At 41.1% G+C, this 23,397-nt stretch overlaps 1 protein-coding gene across 3 annotated transcripts; it reads left to right on the forward strand.

Moving 5' to 3' along the window:
- The first annotated feature begins 343 nt into the window (after positions 1-343).
- Positions 344-23,337, forward strand: LOC119659603 (SH3 domain-containing protein 19). 3 transcript variants are annotated; one of them, XM_038067773.1, is made up of 5 exons: positions 344-691; positions 17,542-17,891; positions 21,367-22,313; positions 22,388-22,636; positions 22,694-23,337. In XM_038067773.1, exons 2-5 carry the CDS (start codon positions 17,546-17,548, stop codon positions 22,826-22,828), a joined length of 1,677 nt encoding a protein of 558 aa, XP_037923701.1. In that variant the 5' UTR covers positions 344-691; positions 17,542-17,545; the 3' UTR covers positions 22,829-23,337. The 3 variants fall into 3 exon arrangements, with proteins under 3 accessions (XP_037923701.1, XP_037923700.1, XP_037923699.1); XM_038067772.1 differs by having other exon boundaries at positions 344-674; XM_038067771.1 differs by lacking the exon at positions 344-691 and adding an exon at positions 13,313-13,574.
- The last annotated feature ends 60 nt before the right edge of the window (positions 23,338-23,397 follow it).

A 23,397-nucleotide genomic window follows, 5' to 3' on the forward strand; every position in this document is an offset into this window, starting at 1 on the left:
CGTTTTTCAAAATTTCAAATTCGACGCGAGACTCGAGAAACTGCAGATGGTCCAACACACAATTGGCAGATTCTGTAAATGAGTGGTGAAATGTGTGATGCAACTTCAATTGCCTTGCTACATAATTTTCGTAAAACAGAGTAACGAATTTTAAATGGAAATATGGAATTATCATAGAAAATAGACACTTACACTAAATAAAAATTTAAAAAAATAAAATCAACATTCTAATTTGTTTGAATATTTCACCATAGTCAGTTGAGATTCCTGTACTGATTAAGATACCAACGAATAACTACACTAAATGGATCGGTTTGAAGTGTCGTACATTCATCGAATGCCGATGATTGGTGACTGTTCGTCGGTCGTTTCGACTGTTCGCACTAACAATAAGGGAGATTTCTGGTGCGGAAATTGCGTTACAAGTTCGAGAAATTATTGTCTACGATAATCATCCGTGCAGATTTAATGCTATTTTGATCGCGCGATAGCTGCTAAATTCACGAATAAAATTTGTGTGCTAAACCAAGTGCCATGTCAAGTTGTTGCCGCATTTTTGACGGCCTAAAAGTCAAGTGAAAAGTTGCAAAGAAGTGAAATTCCCCCACAAATTGTGCGCTAGTGCGACGACGACGACGATTCTGGTTTTGTTTGCGAAGACGAGGAAATACTAGGTTCGTGCTTTTGTTGTGTAAGGCAATATTTGCTTGATTTGGCAATCATGACATGCACTAACTTGTAATTAGGCGTAAGGCTAATTGGACAACTGAAAACAATCAGTGGGGTCGCAGGCGAGCACCCGGATCCCAAGGTCGTTTTGCAGTAAACATTTCGGATAAAAATACACATTTGTTTTCGCTTAATGTTCTTGTCGCAAATGAGGATGTTTTCCTTGACTCTTGACAGGTGCCACAACAAAGAGCCCCAATTTCTGTGAATCCGCTGGCGCAAAATTGCGCCGGAACCCAACTTGGTTTCATGACTTGTAACTGTTACCGCTGATGTCATCGCGGTAACTTTTCTGTATCGTCTGGACGCAACACCTGAAAGATCCTAGAGGCGAGCAGAAAATCTGGACCAGACCGCCAAAAGATGTGCTTCTCTGCGGTTAATGTTGGGTAATTAAATTCACTCGCAACCGCTAGTCAATTATGATGCTTTCCGTGCGTATTAACACTTTCTCGCCGCTGAGCTGGTTAATTACAACTTGAGCGATGGCCGTAAGTAGTGCAGAAAAAAACGAATGTTGCTGGCCAGCGCGGCGGGCTCAAGGTTGTATGATTTGATTAAATCATAATATATTCCGTTTGTGCCATTCTCGTGATTTGCGCTTCATTGGAGCTGGTTTAGGCTCGAAATAGGTTGGAAATCGAATTCAATAGCACTTGAATGTCATCTGAGCGGTCTGGGTCCGAATAAAACACTATCTTGATTACCGCAAGTGAGCTGCCAAGTCACCTTGTTTCAAGCGTGCAGACAGAAGAGCAGACGTTCTTGAAACGATGTAGGGGTGTAAGGGTTAAAGAACTGAAAAAATAATGCCTAACGATTTTGCAAAATTGAGGGCGGTGAGAGTTGCTCCATTGTCGTAACTTCGCCGTCGTGAATCAAGTGCGCTGATAAGCCAATGCAGTCGACTCCCAGCTGCTAACCAACACTTTCCGTGAATTCGCTTAGTCTATAATAGAATTCAGTCAATTGGTGCATGAGAATAATAATAATAATCGTTGGTGCGACAATTCAATTGGATGTGGGCCCTGAAGTGTGTTAGAGCACTTCATTCAAGACCGTAACGGGGCAATACAGGATATACACTGGAAGACGCAATGTGGGCAACATTATTACCCTGATGTCACCCAGTTTCTCATTCACAGCTGGGTAGACTGGTATCCGACATCGCAGAGGAGTCCAGCCTGCTTGCTGTCGATCAGGCTCTTGAGATGTTCTTAGATATTTTCCAGAATTATTTTAGCTATTAACACTACTTCGTCAGGGATCACGAAAAATGCTTCATCTGCTTTTAGGACTTTTCGAGAAGCTTATACTCTTCCTCCACTCCTTTGCGTCATGTGTTTCTGGGCCAAGCAACTCGTCGGCCATCCTAGAATAGAGTTGTCATCTTTTCTTAATGTGTGATCTATCAACTTACGCTTTCTGATCAACACGTCCATGAATCTGTCGCGCGTACGCAGGTCAAGCTCTACATTTGAAATTGTTTGAAGCCAGAGTACCCCATGCCTATATGCTGCTTTTCCTGCCAGAACCGAACATACGTACCGCAAAGTTTATCCTGTCGAAAAACAGGAGGACTTGCAGGTGTATTGTGGGCATTCTGACAAGCCATAATTCACTAGCTGGGCATATGTTCAGAATAGGAATTACCGAAGATGATACGTGTCCCTCCTGTAATGAGGAAACGGAATCCACGGAGCATTTCCTATGTGAATGCCCCTCCTATGGACGCATCAGGCATCAGATCTTTGGTGCCGATGTTCTCCAATTGCGACGGGTAGCATCACATCCACTAACGGATATCCTGCGATACGTCAACGAATCCGGAATATTCCGTTAGACGGGGGTGGCGAGTACAATGGGCCAGCACGGCCTGAGTGCTCAGAAGCTGTAGCTTCTCCCCCACCACACACACACACACATCCCATGACACGATGCAGACGAAGGCTTGGAGTTCTTGAGCAAGAGTGGTGATCAATTTTCATATGCTGCCCCCATATAGCAACATAGAACAAATTAAGTACATTATTGTGAATAGGAAGATTGCGATAAGCCATCAGACTGAGAACATTGTTTTCGTTTATATTGCTTCCCCATTTTCCGAATTCGCAGCTATTTGTCCAAGGCCTGTGAATCAATAAGAGTCATATTTCGCCCTAATAATTGTTTAGCTAATATGTAGCTGCTACTTCATATACATTTCTTATTAACTGTGTTGAGAGCCTTTTTGAAATGTAGGTGGAGCCGGCATTCGCATAATGCTTGAAAAAGAGCCGAAAGATGCTAATATAGTACAGGAAGACACAGAGAGTAAACCAGCGTATCCCCTATAAATCAGGCTTCCGAAGATTTATTTGTTGCGTTCTAAGCCTATTTCAGCTATTTTTTCGCGACTGCAGGGAGTACACATATACACTCTCAGTTATCGCACTCAAAGCTGGTGCTTTTCTTTGAAATCTCATGATCCTCCCCTTCTTCCACTCCCTGAGAAAGACATGAACATTCTGGAGGACACAGCAGTTCTGAGGAAACTTCACGGTTGCAAGGAACGGATCCGTGGATATCGTCAGGCCCAAACGCTTGTCCCCGTATGAATGGAAACGTAACTTGTGCTTCGTCCGAAACTTGTTCATTATTGCGGATAAAAACCTTCCGTCCACGTATTTCACTGGGCCGTCGAAAGACGTAATGCAATATGGGGTACCGAGATCACAGTGGAGGAAGTGGGAGAAGTAAGCACTCTCAAGTCCCACCATCTAACTTTCCCTAAACGCAGAATGCCCAACCGATGTTCAGGTTTAAGTAGGAGGAAGTGACCGTTCTGGGCATTGTCTATAGCGTTACCGAGGAACGTCCACACACGTCAAACAAGTCGGAATACCGAAAGCTGGGCGCTTCGGGTATAAAAGTTTTGTATTCATCTTATGTGTTCTATGCCCGTTTTTCAATTCATATATAGATAATAATAATAATAACTCAGGTATCCATTCATAGTTGAGTCGACTAGTATCCGACATCCAGTCACCATACAAATCCCTCTGTCATCACTGAGATTTGTATCGCGATCTTCCGCGACGACAGCCCAGCGGTCTAACCACTTGAGCAATCCGGACACGTACATAGATGAAAATATAAAATATTCTCTCATATATTGCCTAACTCCATGATATATGTACATAATACAGACACAAATACTGTGCTCATCCCAAACAAACAAACATTGTCCATCACCGCATACTGATGCATACATATGTGTATACGCATTTAAATTGTTCGAACGCATCTGAATATTTCCGCTTTACTCCGTGCACAAAAGTATACATATATATGTAAAGTATGGTATAGAAATGAGTCAATGCCATAAGAAAATGAAAAAAAAAGTTGTTTATTCGATAACCAAACATTTTTTTAAACTACAGTTCATTAGTACCAAAGAACTAGATCAAAATTGATAATTTTATAAACTAATGATAAAATACAAATATTGGTCTTGGTCTTTAATCAAGTATCATTTTTGTATCAGGCAAAAATTATGTGAAATCTAGTAGTTTGTGCAATTTTTTTGGCCTTTTTTAGCAGCTTTATAGATTTTTACACTCTTTTAAAATATTCTGCCATTTCTCTTGCACTCCTTCCCAGAGTTTATTGGTTCCATAAGGATATCCAGCATGTAAGCATTTTTACAACTACAGCGATGGTACCTGGGTCAAATCAGGAAAATAATCTCGGGCGAGCGCAATGCTGACCACATTGCATTCTAATGTAGTGTACCGTTATGGTCTTCAATGAAGTGCTCTAACACACTTCAAGGTCCTGATTCAATTGGATTGTTGCGCCAACAATTGTTATTATTAAAAACGCTCAAATAATACTAGTTACGAAATATCCCGTCTACTTTAATACGTAGTTTAACTCTGTTTGGGATAATACAACTTTAATCGATGTAGGAACGACCACCGTAGGTTGCACATGAAATGGGTTTGAAGGATCTCGTTACTTTGCCCAGTGTTATCATCATCATCAACGGGGCAACAACCACCAGTTTGATATCACTAAAAGCTGTCTGGCATCCTCCCCTGCATCTTTCGCTCCATCTCAGGCAAGCCTCGTCTTCTTTTTCTACCATAAATATTGCCCCTATGGACTTTCCGGGATCATCCTCATCCATACGGATTAGGTGACCTGTCCCCGCAACCTGTTGAGCCGCTCATAGATTTCGTCGTTATGTAGGTTACGGAATCGTCCATCCTTATGTAAGGGCCAAAAATTGTTCAGATGATTCTTCTCTCAAACGCAGCTAGTTCGCAATTTTTTTTTGCTGAAAACCCCAGGTTTTCGATGAATACATAAGGACTGGCAAGGTCATTGTCTTGCACAGTAAGAGCTTTGATGCTATGGTGAGACGTTTCGAGTGAAACAGTTTTTATAAGTTAAAATAGGCTCTGTTGGCAACCAGCAACCGTGCGCGGATTTCATCGTCATAGCTGTTATCGGTTGTGATTTTAAACCCTAGATAGGAGAAATTTTCAACGATCTCAAAGTTGTAGTCTGCTATCTTTATTGTTTTCATTTGGTCAGTACAATTCGATGTTGTTCGTTCTTTGGATTTTGCGGCCGACGTTGTGTACTTCGTCTTGCCTTCATTAATGTGCAGCCCAAGATCTCGCACTGCCTCCTCGATTTGGATGAAGGTAGATAGTACATCCCGGGTTGTTCTTCCTATAATGTCAATAGCGTCAGCGTAGCCCAGGGGTGGACTTGAAAAGGATGGTGCCTCTCGCGTCCACATCTGCGTCGCGAATCATTTTTTCCAGGGCCTTCCCCTTGTCTTAGACCGCTGTTGATGTTGAATGGTTTCGAGAGTGATCCTGCTGCTTTTACCTGGCCTTGCACATTGGTCGAGGTCAGCATAGCCAGTCTTATCAATTCCGTCGGGATACCGAACTTTCTCATGGCTATGTACAGTTTTACCCTGGCTATGCTGTCATAGGCGAGTTTTAAAGTCGATGAAAAGATGGTTTAACAACAGCAAAAAAATAATCTTTTTTGAGCTGCCCTTTTCGGGGTATGAATTTGGGGCGGTTTAGTCGGATTTAAATTATTTATAATTTTGATTACAGATTTTTTATCTCAAACAAAACCTTATTAAAATCGGTTTACTGTCTGTCATTCCGTCACACGCATTTTTCTCGGAGACTAGCAGCGATTGACATCAAATTTGGTGGAAAGGTGGGAACGTGAACGCTCACACATACAGTGAGTTACATCTTTTTACATCGAATTTATACATGCAAAAGGGGGGTGTAAATTTTTTTCCACCAAATATAGTCATGTGGCGTACTAAATGAAAGGTCTCGATTAGTACTTTCCAAAACTTGTCTTAGTTTTGACATTTGCTGGAAAGGCGGGAAGTTCGGGGGGTCGAAAGTGATCATTTATTTAAGGGGCCATTGCCAGGAACTGCCCAACCAAAAAATCTGAAAAAAAAAATCAGGAAGCTGCCACTATATGGTGGCTAGGCAAGCGATGGAAAAACTGTTGGAACATGGACACCAGTTGCACCATCTATTCATCGAATTTAAAGCCGCCTAGATAGCATAGCCAGGGTAGATTTGTACACGGCCATGACAGACTGACTAGGCTGACCCTGCCCAATGTGCGAGGCCAGATAAAAGCAGCAGGATCACTCTCAACACCATTCAACATCAACAACGGTCTATGACAAGGGGAGCCCTATCATGCGTCCTCTTTAACCTGGCCCGCGAGAAAGTAAAATCCGCGCACGGTTGTTGTCAGCCAACAGAGCCTATTTCAGCTTACAAAAACTATTCTACTCGAAACGTCCTACCATAGAGTCAAAGCTCTTACTGTACAAGACAATGATCTTGCCACTCCTCATGTATTCCTCGGAGATCTGGGTTCTTAGCAAGAAGAATTGCGAAGTCTTGGTCGCGTTCGAGAGAAGAATCCTCCGAAGAATGTTTGGCCCCCTACATGAGAATGGACGATTTCGTAGCCTAGATAACGACGAAATCTATGAGCGATACCATGACCTTCAGGTTGTAGATAAAATCCGGCTGAATGGTTTACGGTGGGCGGGTCGCTTAATCCGTATGGATGAGGAGGATCCAGCCCGGAAAGTCTATAAGGGCAATATCTATGGTAGGAAAAGAAGACAAGGCAGACCCTGTCTGAGATGGAGTGATGGCGTAGGTCAGGAATTGGTGGCCCTCCGTCCAAAACCGGGATGTCTGGAGTTCCTTAGTAAGGCAGGCCTAGACCGGATACCGGTTGTTGCGCCGTTGATGATGATGATGATGAAGGGCTTTCATTATAACTACGGGTAAATAATGTAGCATAGGTTTGCACGTGCTCAAATAATGACTATAAAAGTTATTTTTTCTATTAGAATAGTGAGACGCGAAAAAATAATGGAAAAGAACAGTTTTTGGCTTGGTGCAAAATTGAGTTAATGTGGTAATCAATTTCTCTTTTGAGAGAAAGGGCAAGAAAGAGAGACCTAATTTCAAACCGACTAGGCTACTCCCACATCATAAACTATGATAATAAACAAACTGTTCTGCTAATCCCGCATGCGCTATAATGACAGGATTTTTATACTTTGAAACAGCATTGACTCATTTTGGCACCGTACTGTATGTATATAAACTAAATACCGTGCAAATTTCATTAGTATAATATAAACAGAAATATATGTCTTCCTCCAATAATTGAGACCTAGATTTCACTTTTCGGTTGGATAGGTTCTGGCCCAACCAGGCCGTTTCATTTTATATCCTACACGTTCATATTATGTAAAAAAAATTCACCTCTCGTTCCTCTCTTTGCGATGTTTGCAGCTCCGTGAAAGTTTCAAGCAAATAACGCCTTCCGGAAACTCCAATGTTTGTTGGTTTTTGGCTTAAATTTAGTTGACAGTCATGTCGTTTTTGCGAATGGGTAGAAGAGAATATCCTGGACTAGTGCAGGAGTCACGTAGCGTGTAATGTGTTTCTTATTCCCTGGATGAAAGCGTTTATTGCTAGAATTTTCAGCGAGTGTCTGCAATGCATCGAAGCCATGATTATTGAGGCTTCAGCTCCTTGCATTCACTATTACATTGACTTTATAGGGACTAGGCATTTGGTGCGGCACTTATCGGAATGTTAGGAAGATGGAAAAAAAAAGTTGAAAAGTTGAGTTGGTATTACTCCTTGGACATTTTAGGGTCCCCTGATGTACGATTCAAATAAAAACAGAGTCTTTTAATGTATGGCTGCTAAACATAAAAATATATAAGGCAAGAGAGAACTATCTCTGATATAAATAAAAATAAAAATATCATTTATTTTCGGAGACTTTTGTAATATTTTATTTCTGAAGCCTTTCCCCGTTTTTGTCCTTGTTCAATGCAATCTTATGCTAAAAAAGTATACAACTATCATGTTTACAAAAGTATAATTGTAGTCTCTTGGGTCATATTGTAAAAGAGATATATATTTCCTTCATTCGCCTCTTAGAAACAAATGCGAGAGCCTATGATAATATTTTATGGATTCACTATCGTCCCAGTTCTTAATTTCATTTATGGCATTGGGAAAAATAAGTAGCAACGTTTTCCTTAGTGCTATTTTGAGATGTTTGAATAATCTATTAGAAAAAAACATTGTTAATTGAGTTGTTAGATGGAGCAAAAAATGATTAACACCCATCTGAAAGTTGGTTTAAGAATTATAGCAATGAAACGCGTTTGGTCTGTGTGCCTGGCAGATTTTTCTGCTTTACTATAAAAATAAATTGCTCATTGGAACGGTAATGGTAATAGGAAATGTGATGCAATTTTAGCAACTCATTTAGTATTGGATTGTAATTGGGATTGTATGATTGAAACATCTTCATATTCAGAGCATATGGATGATCATAAATTGTTAGTGGGCGCTGAAGGGCTAAAATTATTTGTGTAAAACAAAACCTTATTAAAATCAATTCACTCTCTGTCTGTCACACGCACTTTTTTCAAAAACCGCTACACCGATTTAAACGAAATTTGGTGGACATATGGGAACTATGAAATCCCACGCAAATACTGAGTGACATTAAGTTACATGGAGTTTAAAAGAGGCTCCCCATACATGCAAAGGGGGGCTGTAAATTTTTTTCACCAATTTCGTGTGAATTTATTGCATTCTAAACCATGCAAAAAAGATGCTGACGTGATAATTAACGAGAATGGTAATTGATATTCAAGTGAAATATTAAAATTCCATTTATAAGGAATCAACTACCTCTCTCTCTACCTCAGCCCTTTTTACGGCTTTGTTGAAAACAAAACAAATGGCTTTTCAATTTTCCTACTTCCAGCACCGGGGAAATATATTCTTTGCAAGAAGTCTGACCTGTATTGTGTCTGTGCGTTTCTTTTCACGGACCTTTATTTGAACATCGTCATTCCAAAGCAAAGTATCTCGGTTGATGAACCGCTTATTTGGCTTGGTTACCCCGAGGGTTGCATAGGCCGCTTTGTGGATCGTGTCTGTAACTTGGTTCCACGATTCTTCCACATAATCGTGTGAGATCATTTCTTCTTTCTTCTCACGAAATCATCACCATTTAATGCGGGCTGGATCAGTGCGTTCCTCACGTTGTTTTATTGGTGGCCTGATTCGCAAGACGACAATTAACGGCCGATGTTGAGGTGCGATACTGTCATAGGGAACGGCTTTGCCGTCAGTGACGGTGGTTCGAATTCTATGTTGCAGCTTTTGGCACCAGAGCATTCGGTTTCTTTTAGAGCGCAGATATTAATGTGCTTTTTCCGAAGGGCTCTTGCAAGTTTCTTTGTCTTTCCAGTGACCGTGCTAATATTTTGGGTGCAACCACGTATTTGATTTGCTTACGTCCTGACGCCGTCCATTTCTCGACAGGACCGGGGCCCGTCCTGCCGCGTCGACTGAGGTGAACGCCATTGCACTTTCCCGATTATTTTAATTTTGTTTGTTGTCACTAAAAGGGATTTAGAATTTAGGTAGGATTTAGCATAGTGGAATAACTAAAGTTATACTTTATTTATCTCCTTCCCTGGTCTCAAGATTTTATTTTTGTTTTACTGAGGATAGTATAAAGCACGTTGCCTCAAACCCTCCACCTTTCCCTGGGCTCGGTACCAGAATGTTATGTAAATAATAATAATGATAATAATATTATGAATCAATTACTTAAAGCTAAGAATCTGCATCCTTATAATCACATGCTTTCGAAATCATTTTCTAGTCGGAAGTCAACCCCAAGCTAGCCAAAAGAGCAGGGGATTACATACAAAAACATTACCGACCACAGAAGTAATATCATCATCACTTTGGTAATTAATGGTAGGTAATGCGGTAATTTAAGATGATATTGTAATGTTTTGGATTGGGGCCGGTGATAGTAATGTAATATCATATTTTTTTTGAGAATGATGGGGTCCTAAGTCCGCATTAACTTATTGTTGGACCGGACCAAATGGGGAGCAACTTACTCCCTCTTTCCTGGTCCACGGACCCCTCGCTTGGGGCTTGCACCCAACTTTTCAAGAATTTCAAGCGATGACGGCTTTACGGTTTCTTACCAGGGCGGAGGCAAATCGTCAGACCCTGCCCCACCTCTGCTCTGGGAGCAGCGTGACCGCAGCGGCTCGCAGATGTTGAGTGCTCCTTTATATTATTCGTAGAACACGACATGACTACGAATTATTAGGTTGTTGCAAATGAAATGTCGGATTTTTCAATGAAGTGAAGTTAGTTATGATTTTAATGTTTAAAACTGCCGCAAGGTGACTCTGGTGGTATGGGATAATTGAGTATAAATAGTCGTTCGTTCGATCAAGGAGTCATTTCAGTTTCAATCGTCATTGAAATTCCAAGTAAAACTCAAAGAAAAAAGCATGGAAGGGAGTCAAAAACGTCTACTTTTTCTATATGAATTTAAACTTGGTCACAACGCAGCGGAGGCAACCAGAAACATTTGCAGAGCATTTGGAGCTGACGCAGCAAACGAACGAACGACACAGCGGTGGTTCGAAAAATTCCGATCAGGCGACATGACCCTCCAAAGTGAACCTCGTGGACACTCAGGACCATCGATCGACAACGACGAGTTGCGTTTGATAGTGGAATCTGATCCCCGATCATCGATTCGTGACATTGCAGAGAAAATAGGCGTACACTATTCGACAGTATCTCAGCACTTACAACAGCTTGGAAAGGTGAAGAAGCTTGATAAGTGGGTTCCGCATGAACTCAACGAGCAAAACATGGCGCTGCGAATGGAAATATCCAGTTCTCTACTCAACCGCAACAGGAACAATCCCTTTTTGCGCAGAATAGTGACATGCGATGAAAAGTGGATATTGTACGACAACCGTCGCAGATCAGCGCAATGGCTAGATGCCGATCAGCCTCCACAACACATGCCAAAACCGAGCCTTCACCCGAAGAAGGTAATGGTAACTGTTTGGTGGTCTGCATCTGGAATTATTCATTATTCGTTTTTGGAGCGTGGTGAAACAATTAATGCAGAGAAATATTGTGCCCAACTTGATGAAATGCACGAGAAATTACGTGTTCAGCGGCCTAGATTGGTCAACAGAGATGGAGTGATACTGCTCTATGATAACGCCCGACCTCATGTTTCCAAAATGACGGTCCAAAAATTAAATGAATTACGATATGAGACTCTTCCTCATCCACCATATTCACCCGACCTCTCGCCAACCGACTACCACTTTTTTAAGCATTTGGATCACTTTTTGGCGGGGAAACAATTCAGCAATGAAGTAGCTGTCAAAAGTGCCTTTGAAGAATTTCTTAGCTCTAGAAACCCAGACTTTTACGAAACTGGAATAAATGCCCTTTTATCTCGTTGGGAGAAGTGCATTGAAGCTGCTGGTTCTTATTTTGACTAATAAAATTAATTTTCATAAAAGTTATAGTTTTTTGAAATTTTACTCAAATATCCGACATTTCATTTGCAACAACCTAATATATTGAGCGTGTTATACTGAGTCGTGTTCTACAAATTATATAAAGAAGCACTCAACATCTTCGAGCCGCTACGGTCACGCTGTTTCCAGAGCAGAGGTGGGGCAGGGTCTGACGATTTGCATCTGCCCTGGTAAGAAACCGTAAAGCCGTCATCGCTTGACATCACATTTATGATATTACATATATCAACTACCCATCTCTAATTGGTATAGGCTATAGGCCGGTCACTTTTCAACGAAAAGTTTATCAATTCGATTGTGTACCTTTGTCTTGTGTGTATACTTCCTACATAAAAGGAAGTGTATGAGTGTGACTATCAAACCTAATGAAGGTGAATTCTTGAGCATGATTACATTCATTGTCGTTTGTTTTGTCATAGAAACTATATCCTTTCTTATTCCTAGATGAGTGTATAACTGGTCTTTTATACAGTTGTCCTTTTCTTCTGTTAGAATATTTACATTTACGACAATAGTGTGTCGGGGCAATTTCTTGCTAATCGCAAAGGCAGCGCGGGATTCTCGTAGACTCGATGGATTTGGAAATCGTGTACGTTTAGGAGTCAAATACTTGCTGCCTAATATTTTCGAGACTGATGGACAACCAACCTCAGGCTTAGTTAACATGCAAACCGGCCGCATTTACCATCACTTACTTAACTGCCATCGAGGTAACAAAATCGCGTGCCGCTAGAGATGGAGTGTCCGATTTGCTGCTGCTTTGTTGCTTTTATTGCTACTAGCAAACTACGTCCATCTATCGACGAGATAATACATTTCCAAGTTATCATACAATCGGGAGCTAAAATGCCTTTTTTACCTAGTATTGGACATCTCATTCCTAGGAACCCTAGGACCTAGGAACGCCCCCGATCTCTCCGATTTTCACATATTGATTGTCTTTCTGGCTAGTCCCCAATCTCTATCTCCCAGATCACGTTCAATTCATTGGGAACTAGAATCTTTTTCCAAAAAATTTGGGTGGGCGTCTGTATGCATTGAAAGTGGCGATTTTCTCACTATAATAAAGTGGAAGGCGAGCTGACGTTTGTTTCTCTGCAGACTCTAAGACTATCACAGTTTAGAGTTTGCACTTTTCGGCCTAGTTTGCTTTGATGCTTTTGTCTGAATCCTCTCAGATAAGTACATTTCCTTTTCTCGCAAAATTGAGATGTTCTATTTAAATTTTCACTACCACCTATTGAACGCCTGTTCATGTATCTTACGGAGATGAATACTGTACAAACTAAAATTACGCCCCAATTTCGTTCAATGTTGTTTATATTTCTACAAAAATAATTCATCAACTTCATTCACTAAAAATTTCCAATAGAAATCTAAACAAAATCAAGTTAATCTGAGCGAACTTTAATGACGTAAATTTTCATTTATGGGTGGAAGCCGAGTGCTTCGCGTGTCCAATAATCTGCTTACTCTCTTTTGAAATGTTTAGATAAAAACGCATGAAAACAATTAAGAACAATGAAACGACGCAATTTTCTAACGAAGGTTTTGCGAAATGAATATGAAACTTATACAGAATAGGCGTTCACAAGCGCAAAGTCGGTTTCCATTCTCGGAAGTAGTACACGATAAGATGGTGATAAGGAGGGTTTTGATCCGTCGAATAATTTATTCTCTCATGTGGCGGCGTGGAGCAAATGGAATTGTTAATATATCTGCATTGAAATTGTTTCAGTTTTCAGAGTTGCGCTTCATTGGCGTTCTTCTTTCAAAGAGTGCAGATTCTGAAGCAGTGTCGCCCCTGAAGTGAAGTTTTTGTTTATAAAAATATGTGCAAACATTTGAATCAAAAAAGATCGTACGTGAGAAGTAGATTTAAACATTAAACTTTCAACTTAAGATTTGTGGGCAGGTGGCAAGTTCATGTCAAAACATAACACATTTTATATAACCTTTCCTTTAATTTTTACTAGTTTAAATCTAAGATTTTGTCGTCTACTAGATATATCTCGCGAGATATCTGATGTGATGTAACAAAAGGGCTCGAATCTATTGGTTGGGCGGTTACATTTTCAGTAATTCATTTGCCACGGACTTCGATTTCGGGACCATCGGTGATATGCTGTCTTAAACCCAACGCCCACCTCATTACCTTTTTAGCCTTTCACCCCAAATTGCATTTCATTTATCTCCTCTTTTGATATAAAATATTTTCAGAATTTTTGGTTTTAAAGAGTAGACTGCATTCCGTCTTTTCATCTGAAAGGAGTAGGCTATTTGTGGCATCTACAAATTTGACCAACATATTATGGTTTCGAAAACAATATAAAATTCTTTGTGGAGCATAGGGCGTATGCAATGTCAGTCCTTTCTTATTTGTCCCTGTTTCATCATTCATGAGACTATGCTTGAATATCACTTCATATAAATTCCAGTGCAAATGACATACCCAGAGAACAATGCAGAAAGTTATCCATCGTCTAGATAAAACGATAACCGCTTAGAGCAGTAGTTAATCACTTGTGCACCTTAATGGAAAAAATTCAGACGATTTACACTTTTGTCTTATCGATAGCCTGCAAGTATGTTTTAGACGTTTTCACATAACTGCCGCTTGATCGTTTTGAATTGGTCAGTAATCAAATTACATTTTTTAAGTTAGATTAAATCATATTTCCTAATCGCAGGCTAATCAAAAAAGTGGACATATCTTTCGTTAATAGTAATCTAATGCTTTTGTGTAAATTAAGGTGTCTTTACTTTATCGTGGTGGTGATGTTTTCTTTTTGTTTCCGTGAAGATATAATGAACACTTTCTGTTTCCTGTTTAATGTAAGCCACAACAGGAGCCTCGGACTGGACGGATTGCACAACGACGAACGCGGCAACGACAAAGAAATAACGATTTGCGCATTTTCTCATGGAACGTGCGATCCCTGTACAGAGATAAAGTTGCTGAGCAACAAGCCGATACCCTGCCCCAATATAGGGCTGATGTAACTGCGTTATAGGGGATGCGTTGGACAGGGACCGGTTTCCTGGAGAAGAGTCGCTACACCATATATTATAGTGGCCATCCAGTATACCGTGTGTTCGGAGTAGGTTTCTTAGTCAGCCAAAAAATGAAACCTGCTGTTATCGGCTTTGAAAACATAAGCGAACGGCTATGCACTCTGCGCTTGCAAGGCAAGTTTAAAAATCAGATCAGCCTTGATGAATGTCAGAAAATATAGAGGGGCCAATATAGACTCGGATCACTATCTCGTTGGCATAGTGCTCCGAGCTCGAATAACAACACCACCCAGAATCCCCTCTGAAAATCAGGTGAGAGTTAACACTGAAGTCATCCACAATACAGCCCTCCGGGACACGTATAAGAAGGAATTGGATGCCGCAATAACCGCAGTCAATAGAGGTCCGGGAGATGAAGCATCAACAAATGATCTTCACAACCACCTGAAGAATGTTATCATTGATACGGCCACAAAAATACTTGGCCCCAGTCGCAAAAGGAGTCGGAACGACTGGTTTTGACGATGAATGTAAGCTAGCTACGGAACGAAAGAATGCCGCATACCGAGTAATGTTGCATTCTCAAAAAACGCGGGCACGCGCAGAGACTTGTCACGAACTCGGAACGGAGAAACGACTTCACAGACGGAAAAAGGAAGCCTGGGAGAACCAACAAGTCTGCGAACTAAAAAAGTACAGGGAGCAACCGCACCAGGCCCGAAGGCAGAAGTTTTACCAACAAGTCAGCAGGATGCAGCCTTACCCACCTCAATGCTCATCCTGCCGAGACAAACAGGGAAATCTGATTTCCGACAGAATGGGCATATTGGAGCGATGGGTCAAGTTCTTTGATGAGCCACTGAACAACCAGAACATCGGCGAGTTGGAGGTCCCGCCAACTGAAGATGGACAGATACTGCCACCACCAAGTATAGAAGAAACAGTTCGTGCAATTCATCGGCTAAAAAATCATAAGTCACCAGGAGCCGATGGAATTACAGCGGAATTGGTTAAATATGGAGGCGACGAGTTATACCAAGCGACAGCGAATCAATGCCTGACGATTGGCAACGAGAACTCGGTAGAGAGAATTCGGTATCCCGACGAAATTGATAAAACTGACTAGGCTGACCCTGACCAATGTGCGAGGCCAGATAAAAGCAGCAGGATCACTCTCAATACCATTTAACATCAACAACGGTCTACAGCAAGGGGATGCCCTATCATGCGTCCTCTTTAACCTGGCCTTCGAGAAAGTGATCCGTCATGCTGAGGTAAATGCAAGAGGTACAATCCTCTTTAAGTCCACCCAACTACTGGCCTATGCCGACGATATCGACATCATGGGAAGAACCACCCGAGACGTACAAACTGCCTTCATCCAGATCGAGCAGGCGGTGTGAGATCTTGGGCTGCACATCAATGAAGGCAACACAAAGTATATGGTGGCAACGTCAGCACCAAAAACCAACCAATCAACAACATCAAATTCATTGGTCAAACGAGAAGAATGAAGATAGGAGAATACAACTTTAAGACCGTTGATAATTTCTCCTATATGGGGTCGAAAATCACAAATCACAACAGCTACGATGATGAAATCCGCGCATGGTTGTTGTCAGCCAACAAAGCCTATTTCAGCTTACAAAAACTGTTCCGCTCGAAACGTCTCACCATAGGGTCAAAGCTCTTACTGTACAAGACAATAATCTTGCCAGTCGTCATGTATTCCGCGGAGACTTAGGTTCTTAGCAAGAAGAATTGCAAACTCTTGGCCGCGTTCGAAAGAAGAATCCTCCGAAGAATGTTTGGCCCCCTACATGAGACGATTCCGTAGCCTACATAACGACGAAATCTATGAGCGATACCATGATCGCCAGGTTGTGGATAAAATCCGGCTGAATAGGTTACGGTGGGTGGGTCAGTTAATCCGTATGGATGAGGATTATCCAGCCCGGAAAGTATAATATAAGGGCAATATCTATGGTAAAAAAGACGACGAGGGAGACCCTACCTAAGATGGAGCGGTGGCGTAGGTCAGAACGCCAGACAGCTTTTAGGAATATCGAATTGGTGGACCTCGGCGCAAAACCGGGATATCTGGAGTTCCTTATTTAGGTAGGCCTAGACCGGATACCGGTTGTTGCGCCTGTGATCAGAGAGCAGTAAGGAAAAATTGCGCCAATAAATCGGTTACATTTCCGGATAAGGTTTTAATCGCCAGCGCCCCCACAAAACTAGCCAAATGAATTTCCGTCTTCATGATAGCATCAAATTTGAGATTATCTTGAAGTCCGCAGAAGTAAATATTTCAACTTCCTCGTTGAATAGCTCCATTGAAAAAATAGCTTTCCTTGATGGATCATCAAGGGGGTTCAGGGTTACGGTTACGGGAGAACTAATGCCACGATTATATGAATAATATAAACAGAAAGCGAATTACTCAAATGGGCCACTTTTCATTATATACTCTCTTAAACGTTTCTATAAATTTGTGATTCATTATGGGTTTTGTTTTATGAGTCCATTTTGCTGTTTTATTTTGTAACATACCTTGAGAATAGCACAGCTGCTGCTTAGAGGGCTTTGCGTCATTGCAGTGTAACCAAGGGCGACCCATCGTCGCAAACTTTGTGCGCACAAACAACAGTATTTTACTCCATTTAGTGTCTAAGTAGTTCGAGGGCTCAAATCAGTTTAAATATCTGTAGTTGATAACTCCATGAAAAATCCAAATCACCGCTACAAACATGTAATTCTCAGCACCATTTGCCACATTTTCACTTCAGTTTTATTATTTGTCTCCCTTCCAGAAATATGACCATACCATCACGACCAGCGCCACCTCCACCACAACAGCAAGCAACATCACAGCAACACAGTGCAACTAGCTCAAATATAATTCCCATTAAATTACCACCACCACCAGCGTCGGGTTCAATTCAGCGGACATATAGTTCTAAATTACCAAGTAGAACTTCGCCTGGATTAAATGCACCTAGTGGAGGCTCATCGGTAACTCGACATTTCCCTGCTGCTCGATATGCGCCTGCAACAAATTGGGATGGATTTCCTTTCGATCAACCAAATATAAATAATCCTAGTGTTAAAAAAATTCCACCTCCACGTCCGCCACCACCACGTATTTCACCGAATATGACGGGTAAGTTTTTGTTTGGGTATTCGCAATTGGTCTCGAGTTCCAGCTATTTTCTTACTCACTAAGGAAGAAGACATGACTAGAAATCCACTAGCCCACGATTCCAAAGAATCACATATTGTTAAATCTTCTTGTCTTATACCACCAGGGTCACCGACATTTAGGCCTTCGGCGTATTCAGTTATTAATTCTTCACAAGTTCAATTAATAGTTACCAAGCGACTGCAAGAAAGGGATTGAAATGCCGATCTTTCAAGTTAAGTGTAGTCAATGCGTACAAGGGAGTTGTCTGCTCCTTGACGTGAAGAAGGCGCGCAGCAAATCGACTTGGCGTTAATATTGTGCTGCAATGTCAACCACACCCTAACATTCGATATCACGAAATAAATTCATCTCCCCTACCGCATTTCAATGATACATTCGAAATTTGACTTTAGTAGTCGGTATCCGCCGCTATATGTTTTCCAGATCGACCTTCGTCTATGGTAATATATATGCAAGTGAAGGGATAGTGAACGTATTTCATGCGTAATTTTACTCTTCCGAAAGGGATGCGGAAGCACCAGGTTCAGAGTTCCAGGAATTTGGACAGCAGAACATCCTTTAAATCATCAACTCGAAAATGTAGAATTTTCAAATACCTGTAGAAGTCTGCCTCGGTCATCGCTTAGACGTGGACGTCACGTATGATATCTGCTATGTGGCTCGCAATACATGACTTGTGAGTGACTGAAATCTATACTTCTCTAAATCAGATTCCTTCGGAATATCATAACCGAACATATCAACTATGCCACAGACTTCTAAAATTAGTAGCTGTGTTAGCTGGTACTTAGTATACAAGCCATATTTGATTTTAAAACCGTGCTTTCTAACACCAATCAGACATAAAAGAGGATAAACCGAAGGAGGCGCAATGAATTACCTTGGAAAGTGTCTCTTCGTGTACAGATGGGTTCTGGGGTGATCCGCTTTGATCTTTTTCTTTAGTCACTGTCCCGTTCAGTAACGGGGTCTCTTCGTCTGGATTGAATGGTTCATTTTTCTCGATCATAAACCTGATCTTGGTGGAGTCAAAAAATTTGTTTGTTGGTAAGTTATAAATCTTGAGGAGGAAAGCTGGAAATTCCTCCGGCGACTAATGACCTAATTTGATTTATACTATGTGTCAACTAATGACGTAACACATCGTTCAATAAGTCCCGGGACTAGCGTAGAAATGGCGCTAATAATGCCATTTATATACCAAGGTTCAGAAGTACCAACCTTCAGATAAGATGTGTCAAAATTTGATGTAATTCGAAACATAACCAAGAAAGCTACCTTTGCAATCGTGAAAAAATGGACCAAAACGAGTTTCGTGTGTTGATAAAACATTGTTTTCTAATGGGGAAAAACACTGTTGAGGCTCAGCAATGGCTTGAAAAACGTTATCCGGACTATACTCCGTCGAAAACAACCATTTGTCGCGGTCGTGCTGATACAAATGATGCGGAACGTTCGGGTCGGCCAAATGAGGGAATAACTCCCGAAAACACCAAGCAAGTATTGAAAATCGTGATGGGTGACCGCAAAATGAAATTGCACGAGATAGCTAAGATGGTGAACATATCAACTGGTAGTGCATTTACTATTTTGCACCAAAAATTGGCTATGAAAAAGGTTTTTTCCAAATGGCTGCCGGGTTTGCTCACAATGGAACAAAAGCAACAACGTATCAATGATTCAGAGAGCTGTTTGGCACTGTTTACTCGCAATAAACAGGATTTTTTGCGTCGATATGTGACAGTGGACGAAACATGCATTCACCATTTCACTCCGGGGTCAATTCTGCAGTCAGTTGAATGGCGTACGACCGGTAAACGCCGCCCGAAGCGTCCAAAAACACAACAGTCGGCCGGCAAAGTGATGACGTCCGTATTCTGGGATGCGAATGGTATAATTTTCATTGACTACATCGAAAAAGGAAAAACCATCAATAGCGACTACTACATGGTGTTATTGGGTCGTTTGAAGCCCGAAATAGCGAAAAAACGCCCACACATGAAGAAGAAGAAAGTCATCTTTCATCAAGACAACGCACCGTGCCACAAGTCAAAAATTCAACGAATTAGGCTTCCAACTGCTTCCTCATCCTCCGTACTCGCCGGATCTGGCCCCCAGCGACTGCTGGCTCTTTGCAGATCTCAAAAAGATGCTCCAGGGAAAAAGATTTGGCTCAAATGAGGAGGTGATCGCTGCTACTGAGGCTCATTTTGAGTCAAAAGACAAATCGTTCTACAAACATGGCATTGAAAAGTTAGAGAAGCGTTGGAATGATTGTATAACCCTTGAAGGAGATTATGTTGATGAATAATAAAGAATTTTGCCGATAAAATGTTGTTTTCATAGTTAGTCCCGGGACTTATTGAACGATGTGTTATACTAGTAAATTTCTTATTTCAGAAATTTTGCAAAAGGTCCTGGCGTAGGTCCAACCAGTTTTTCAAACTGGTTGTGACTCGTCGAACCTCTCCTTATCTATCGTACACACAATTCATGCCCAGGATAGTGACGTGGCGGGTGTCTGCAGCGTCGGATCCACTTAGCGTGCCAGGCGGATAACCCCCAAACTTCACCCCGATATTCTTTTATATCTGGTACCAAAAACTGCATCTCCTGTATGCTTTATTGACCTGAAAAAGTTACACTAGGTGCTCACGTACGTTGCATTCTGAACACGTCCGGGATAACTTTCCTCAATACCTTCGGCATCGAGTGCATAAGACAGAAAGTTTCCGTTTGAGGGTTCTCAGAATTTCAACCGCTGAGAATGTTATAGTTTCAGCAAGCCCTCTATATCTGCTCTCATTGACAGCGTTGATTTGTATCAATCCAGCAATATCATCCCTCAATGATTCGTGCCAACACTCCAAACGAATCTTCCAAAATGGACCTCTTCGCTTAATCAAACTAACAACATGAAACGCTCGGGAAGCTGGGAAACTGCGAGTACTAGCAATTTGCTGCATTGTTACGGTTATTTGATGTAATAAACGACGATATGTCATACCTGTCCCCGCTATTTCATTTCCTGGCACGAGCGAATGATAAAGAGTTTCATTTCCCTTGTCCTTTTCATCATTTGGCTTTGTGAAGTGGTCGCCACAGATTGAAGCGAAGTAACTGTAAGGGGTGGAGCCATGCGCCTGCCGCCTAGACATCGGATCGCCCCATAATTAGCAGTTTCGGCGCCGTGCTGCCCATTACCAAATTCCGACCCGGCTATCCGCACGAAACTTTAAATTTCATTTTCTCCTTAGGAAGTATTATAGTTCTGGATTTTATACCCGACTTCCAAGCATTGCGGTAGTTTCCTCAGTGAGTGATCTGCAAAGTCGCCAGTGCTTATCTACCTCAGCCATTCAGAATAAAGTAGCACAGCTGGAATTACTACTTTACTATAATTTACTTATGGGTTTTGCATTTTTCATTATAGGAAACACAGTGTTGAAAAAACCCGGCCCTCCACAATCCATAAATGTACTGTCCAATCTTTTCGGCCGCAAAAAGGGGCACACCAAAAATAACAAACAACAATTGCAACAACAATCAAGTTTCAATCAGTTAAAATTAAATTCCTTGCCAAACGTTCCACAAAATAACACCGACAATAACCGACTTATATCATCACAACTACCACAACAAACGAGATTAGATTCTACGGACGTTGAACTGATAAAATTCGACTCACCTCCAAGTTCACCAACATTCACTCAAAAATCGAATAGTGATTGCGTTAGTGTGGATAGTTTCAGTTCGGATTCAAACTTCAGTTCGCCGCAAAATGGAAGTGTATCACAGCCAGAAAGCGGATTCGAAGACGATTTCCTTAGTCCAACTGATCCTTGGGCTATCAATAGTATTAACAACGGCAGTAGTAGCACTACTTCTGCATCACGAAACTATGGATTTCTCACCGATAAAGCCATGCTTCAACCCGTTCGCAATCTCAATGCCATAAATCGAAGTCAAAATGATAACCCTCTATGCAACGGAAAGAGTTTGTTGCCACCGCAGGAAACATTGACTATGCCAACTATAATTAAGCCAAAGCCGTCACTAAGTTCGTCCTCGAATACTTCGTCACCAGTGCACACAGGAAGCAACACTTTGATGCTGAAATCTCAAACACCGTCCATGTTACAATTGAAAAATGCAAACGACACCTCGGCCTGTTTCTCTACTTATAGTGATGGCGAGTCATCTCCGCCGATGCCCAGTTGTCCGCCACCTCCGCCACCATCCAGTGATATATTCGACGTGATTGCCGGGCGTCTGGACGCTATTAATTTGAGCAATCGTGAGTCAGAGGACGACAGTCAGAGTTATGGCATTGCTCTGTACGATTTCGAGGGAGTAGAAGATGGTGATCTTAGCTTTAAGGTAAGATATTTCTGTGATTTTATATGACTTCCTTTTTTTGGATTTTGTTAAAAATAAAATATTTCCATCCTCAGGAGAATGAAAAGATTTATGTATTGCAACGAGTGAACGAGGAGTGGTGCTACGGCCGGAACAAACAAGGCTGTGAAGGTATATTCCCGTCCAATTACATAGAAATTAAGGTGCCACTGAAAGACGACTCGGCTGGAAGCAATGCGATGTCCAAGAACAACATATCAACGAAACCTATTTCGAATTCTCATCCAAAAGTTAGAGTTTTATACAACTTCAATGCTGAGGTACCAGAGGATTTATCGTTAAAGGTATATTTTAATATCATTCAAAGAGGGACTCCTTCGTTCAAATCCATCTTCTTCCAGGAGAATGACATGGTCACTGTTCTTAGTCGAATTAACGATGATTGGCTCTTTGGCGAACTGAGAAATCAGCGCGGTCAATTTCCAGCGAATTTTCTCGAATATATACCCCAAGACTTACCAATTAAAATGCCTTAAAATCGAAATGATATCTACAAATCACTACCCGAGGACAATGAATATTTTTTGTAGAATCTTTACAATTTTTCTAACGACCTAGAGAATTCGAAATTCCATCGTAATTTAGTGAAAAATTATCACCCTCGATTGGGCGATAAATTTTTATAAAACTATTCTCCAAAGAACACTTTTGATACGAATCTATTTTTCGTCAGGTTTTGACCTAATCGATTAATATACATTTACTGAAAATAGGTGATATTGGATTATAAAAGAATAAAATTTTAATGTAGTATTTAATAATATATTCCACTATTTATGGTTTCGTCAATATCAGGAATTTACAAAGTCGAAATTTTTGATATCTGAAGTGACAGTTTGTGAAGATGTAAATAAATTTCATGTAAAAATTAAATACGATCACAATGATATGAATAATGCCTAACTGGAAGATGTGAAAATGAATATGAATGTATCGTTCTGCGAGCATAGCATAACTCAATAAACGGCAATTAATTTATTTGAAAACAAAAAACGCTTTTATTTTCGTTTATTCATTAACAATTTCTGCAGACACTGCCAACGTT

Source organism: Hermetia illucens, chromosome 6 (assembly GCF_905115235.1).
Source record: "Hermetia illucens chromosome 6, iHerIll2.2.curated.20191125, whole genome shotgun sequence".
Taxonomy (NCBI): domain Eukaryota; kingdom Metazoa; phylum Arthropoda; class Insecta; order Diptera; family Stratiomyidae; genus Hermetia; species Hermetia illucens.